The sequence below is a fragment of the Telopea speciosissima genome, chromosome 5 (assembly GCF_018873765.1).
Source record: "Telopea speciosissima isolate NSW1024214 ecotype Mountain lineage chromosome 5, Tspe_v1, whole genome shotgun sequence".
NCBI classification, from domain to species: Eukaryota; Viridiplantae; Streptophyta; class Magnoliopsida; order Proteales; family Proteaceae; genus Telopea; species Telopea speciosissima.
Window position 1 is genome coordinate 41,447,978 of NC_057920.1, and position 5,503 is coordinate 41,453,480.

Genomic DNA, 5,503 nt, shown 5'->3' on the forward strand with positions numbered 1-5,503 from the left:
TGATTTTATACACTATGGTACATTTTTATATACTATGGTTTATAATTTAAAGTGTATGAAAGAAATGTTTGGTTCACTATTTGATTCATAGTTTACTATTTGGTTCATGTTGGTTCTTTCTGAGTTGCTTTTTGGTTGAGTGAAATAAGGAAACAAGGACATTATAGGAAACTCACTAGAAAAATTCCAAATACTAATTCACTATAGGTTGTGTACAAAAGGAAAAGAAGAGTTAAGAGAAGGCATAAGGGAGATTTCAAGTATGATATAAATTAATAAGGAGATATAATAGGAAAGAAGAAAATAATGGAGGGGCAGAAGGGAAATTTCAACTAAGACGTAAATTAATGAGGTGATAAAATAGGAAAGAAGAAGATAGGGCATAAGGGAGATTTCAAGTGAGATAAATCTAAGAAAGAGAAAGAGTCATTTTAAGAAAGAGAGAGAGTCATTCTAAGAAAAAGAGAAGAGAAAGATAAACAAGAAAAAGAAAAGAGAGGGAAGGGAAATCGTGGAAGGGGGAAAAGAGAAAACTTAGGGGTTTGAGTGTTCAAATTCTAGGATTTTGTGAGAAGATTTCCAAGGCTGAATTAAAGATTGAAACTTGGAGTATGATGGAGTGAAGGGCCAAAGCTAGGATCAAGACTTGGTATTCTTCAACAAGGTTGGTTTCTCATCCTTGAATTCTGAGTTTTTAGTCATTTGAGAGAATTTTATAAATGGGATGGAAGAATAGGGCTTTGATGCTTGAGGAAACATTATGAATTTTATATGGGTTAAGGCATACATTATTCATGTTATACTGATGTTTTTCTAATTTAAATCATGGTAGTGAAGCACGGATAATTCGGATACAAGAGGTGATGAGAGAAAAAGTAACCGATTTTTCTTGTTTTTGAAATTTCTGGGTTGGACAGAACAGTAGCCCAAGATTGTTCATGTTATCTACCATAGTTAGGGATCGATTCATGGTATTAAATAATTATTGGGAGTATATATATGTGTTAATATGATCTCCTGAAAATTCTATTAAGAAATAAATTCATTTGATATGTTTATAAATTCGTGCTCCCAGACAGATCACTATTAGGATATTTTTCTGTACCTAAGATTGAGAGATGTGTCAGAGCTACTTCTACTTTGAATTTTGATCTAATTTTTTGTTTGAATAAACTTTAATAAGTCTTATAAATTCTCCAAAAATATTGAAGACATTTGAATTCGGAAGGATAGATTTATGATTTTTACAAGTTGATGACTCAAATTTTGTCTTAGTCAGAATGGTGTTTTTGAAATATTTGGAACACTGTGTTAGGAAGGGTTTCAAGATGTGCAGTCTCATTATGAAATAAATACATGGATGTTAGATTTCAGTAGCCACTGACTTTGTTCAATATTAAGCACATTAAGTATTTATTTTGTATTTTTATATCACTGTAGGTAAAACAGTGACATAACAGAATTTTACAATTGATGATTTTCACTAGAACCTATCTTGGATTGAAGAGATTTTGAGCTTGTTTGAGGATCTGAGATAAGAACCCTAAGTTTTGGGGGTTTTATTTGAAGAACAAGGATCCTCGGAAGATCGACATTAATTGGACGATCGGAACGCAAAAGTGTTTGTAAAGAAGCATTGTTAATCGATGGTTAATATTGTAGATTGAACACATATATGTTTATGCAATGCTGATGGTGATATTTAGTAAAGATTTCTTGATATGACTATGTTAGGTCTCTATATGCTTGAAATGTTGAATGATCTTATGGTTATTAATGGGAATGTAAATGGTACATGATTCTATGAATGATGACTAAAAATGATTAACAAAGAATGAAGATGAAAATAAAGTTAAGTACCGACGGGCACGACCAACATACAACCCAGTGCTCATGAAGTGCCTATGAAGATGGGTATTGAGACCATCATTGAACCCATTCTAGTAGTTTGTAACTGGAGCCATTCTGATGGTATGACTGAACCCATTCTAGTGGTTTGTAACTAGAACTACTTCGGTAGTACGACGGAGATATACTAGATGAAGATTTAAGACTGAAATGAAATGAAAAATGATAAAATGAATGAAAAGCTACTGATAGATCAAATGATTGAAACATTGATGTCAAATGATAAGGAATGATGCCATGCTTATATATAGAAAATGAAATTTTAATTGCATGTTATATTATGAGCATGATTGGCAATGTCATTTCTTACTGAACGATGGTTCATTCCTCGAATGATAATTTTTTTACAGATAAGACAGGCATGAATAAGGGCAAGGGCATTGCTATTGTCGAGCAAGATGAAGACTAATGATCTAAGGATCATTTTTGGAGTCTATTACTTTGAAATAGATAGAACTCTGTTGTCGTAAAGGATATTTATTTTGAAGGAGGATCTTGAATCCAGATGATTGTAATTATTTTGAAGTTTTGTTCCTCTCCTTGGAGAGTATGGATCGTAGATGTTAGAACCATCAATACCATGTTTTAAGTTTTAAATCGTTATCTTCCGCTTATAGTTGTCTTTAATTTTTATGCACTTTGATTATATTGAATGCTTGACCGAATGTTTTCCTATGCGGTCCTGACTGGACTCTGTTGTCATGGTCCCACCTGATCCTTAGATCGGGGTCGTTACAGTCTTGGTATCAGAGCTATAGGTTTAGATAGATTATGTAGACTAGTGGTCTGATGGCATAGGAATGCTAACTGAACAGAACTGAATTGAATGAGAACTGGATGGAATTGATTGTCAATGTAAATGGACTGTTTAGAATGATGGATCATATTGAATTGATAGTCCTTTTTATGGACAAGGAATTGATTGAATCCATGTTTTTGGTGACCAGGTAATGGCACCCAAGAAAAGAAGAGGTAGAGGCCAGACTGAAGTGCCCCAAGAGAGCCCTGCAACGCCAGTAGAAGGGCAAACTCATATGGAACAAGGACTAGATGCTATTGGCAACCTTGTGGGGGCATTACAGAACCAAACTAATCGGGTAGAGGTGACTGCTCAAGCTACACCAACTATTGGTAGTGGCAGCAGAATGGAAGTGACTGAGACTGAGGACAAGCATGTCCTTAAGGATTTTAAGAAGCTCCATTCGGTAGCTTTCAAGGGAACAAATGTTGATCCAGCTGTTGCAACACAGTGGATTAATGACTTGGAGAAGGTTTATGAAGTGATCGGGTGCACTGATGCACAGAAGGTTATGTGCGCCACCTTTATGCTTCAAGGAGAAGCAGATCAGTGGTGGAAAATGACTAAGCTCATATTGGAAGTAGGTGATAGGAAAATCATTTGGGATGGATTCAAGGTGGCTTTTGATGATAAGTATTTCCCACCTTGTGTAAAGCAAAAGAAGATCTTTGAGTTCATACATTTAACTCAAGGAAGCCAAATAGTGATGATGTATGAGAGGAAGTTTGAGGAACTATCTAGGCACGCACCACACATGGTGAGTACGGAGGAGATAAAGGCTCGACAGTTCAAGTAAGGCTTAAGGGTGGAGATCTAGAAGAGTATCTTTCCCATGCAACTGAAGACATATGCTGAAGTAGTCCACAAATCTCAGATTTATGAGGCTGTGGAGAAGAATGCAATTATGGATGAAAAAGTTGAACCAAAGAAAAAGTTCAAGAAGAGTTTTGCTACCCCTACAGCAAACAAGGACAATTGGAAGAAATTCCACAAGAAAAAGCCCCAAGGAAATGTTGACTACAAGAAGTATAGTAAGAACCACAAGGGTGATTGTTTGGTAGGAACGTTCACTTACTTCAAGTGTAAGGAACTTGGACATCTTGCAAGGAATTGTCCAACTCTGAAGGAGCAGCCAGAGCGAAACCCCCAAGGAGGGCAAGCCAATCAAAATTTCCAGAATAGAAAGGACACTCAAGGAAACCAGAAGCCAAGAGCCTCTGGTAGGGTTTTCACAATGACTAAGAAGGATGCAGAGGCGTCTCCCTCTGTTGTGGCAGGTGTGCTGAAAATCTCTGGAATACCTGCTTATGTCCTATTTGATTCGGGATCCACTCATAGTTTTGTATTGAGTACCTTTGCGACTAAATTAAATGTTGTGCCCAAAGTTTTGAATTACCAGTTGTGTGTGCCTACACCTTCTAGAGGAATGATAGAGACAGAATTAATTTGTGAAGCATATGATGTAGAGATTATGGATATAATAATTGACTGCAGACTTAATTCTGTTAGAAATGAAGGATTTTGATGTTATACTTCGAATGGATTGGCTAGTAGCATATTATGCTAGTGTTCTTTGTTTTGAAAAGAGAGTGGTCGTAAGACCTGTGAAGGAACCAGAGTTTGAATTTTCTGGGATGATGATAGGAACTCCGCCATCGGTGATAATTTTGGTGATGCAAGCCCAAAAGTTGTTGAGGCAAGGATGCCAAGGATTTTTAGCTTCAGCTCTTGACACTGAAGTGAAGGGATCAGTTTTAACTGATGTACCTATTGTGAGGGACTTTTCGGACGTGTTTTTGGAGGATTTGGTAGAATTGCCACCCAAAAGAGATATGGAGTTTGCTATTGAGTTGGTTCCTGGTACGGTGCCAATATCCAAAGCACCGTACCGGATGGCTCTTGTAGAACTGAAAGAATTGAAGAATCAATTGGAAGAGTTGTTGGACAAGGGTTTCATACGGCCTAGTGTTTCGCCATGGGGTGCTCCAGTCCTATTTGTCAAGAAGAAGGATAGTACTATGAGAATGTGTATAGATTATAGGGAATTGAACCAAGTAACCATAAAGAATAAGTATTCGTTACCCCGTATTGACAGGTCACTATTAGGATAGTTTTTTGCACCCGAGATTGAGAGATGTGTCAGAGGTGCTTATACTTTGAATTTTGAACTAATTTTTATACTGAATGAACTTTAATGAGTCTTATAAATTCTCCAAAAATACTGAAAACATTTGAACTCGGGAGAATAGATTTATGATTTTTACAAGTTGATGACTCCAATTCTATCTTAGTCAGAATGGTGTTTTTGAAATATTTGGAACACGGTTAGGAGGGATTTAAAGATTTATGGTCTTATTATGAGATAGATACATGGATGTAAGATAATTTTTTTTTTTTTTTTTTTTTTGATCTATCCTACTCAAGGGCCCACAGGCCAACTACAAGCTAAGGGGGGAGGCTAAGACAAGCCCACAATCTACAACTAAGGGGGGGGGAGGGGAGGGGAGAGAGGGGTGCCTTTTTGGCACAATATGCAATCCAGGAGAGTCGATCCCTTGACCTCCTGGGGGGCATGCACTCAACTTGCAATGCCTCCAACCAGCCGAGCTAGCGACTGTTTACTGGATGTTAGATTTCAGTAGCCACTGACCTTATTCAATATTAAGCACATTAAGTATTTATTTTATATTTTTATATCACTGTAGGTAAAACAGTGACATAACAGAATTTTACAATTGATGATTTCCACTAGAACCTATCTTGGATTGAAGAGATTTTGAGCTTGTTTGAGGATTT

The 5,503-nt window shown here is 36.7% G+C and overlaps 1 protein-coding gene across 1 annotated transcript; it reads left to right on the plus strand.

The window, feature by feature from the left end:
• The first annotated feature begins 3,539 nt into the window (after positions 1 to 3,539).
• On the plus strand, positions 3,540 to 4,232 carry LOC122662980. The gene has a single exon (XM_043858687.1). The coding sequence runs from the start codon at positions 3,540 to 3,542 to the stop codon at positions 4,230 to 4,232; it is 693 nt and encodes a 230-aa protein (XP_043714622.1).
• Positions 4,233 to 5,503: the final 1,271 nt, after the last annotated feature.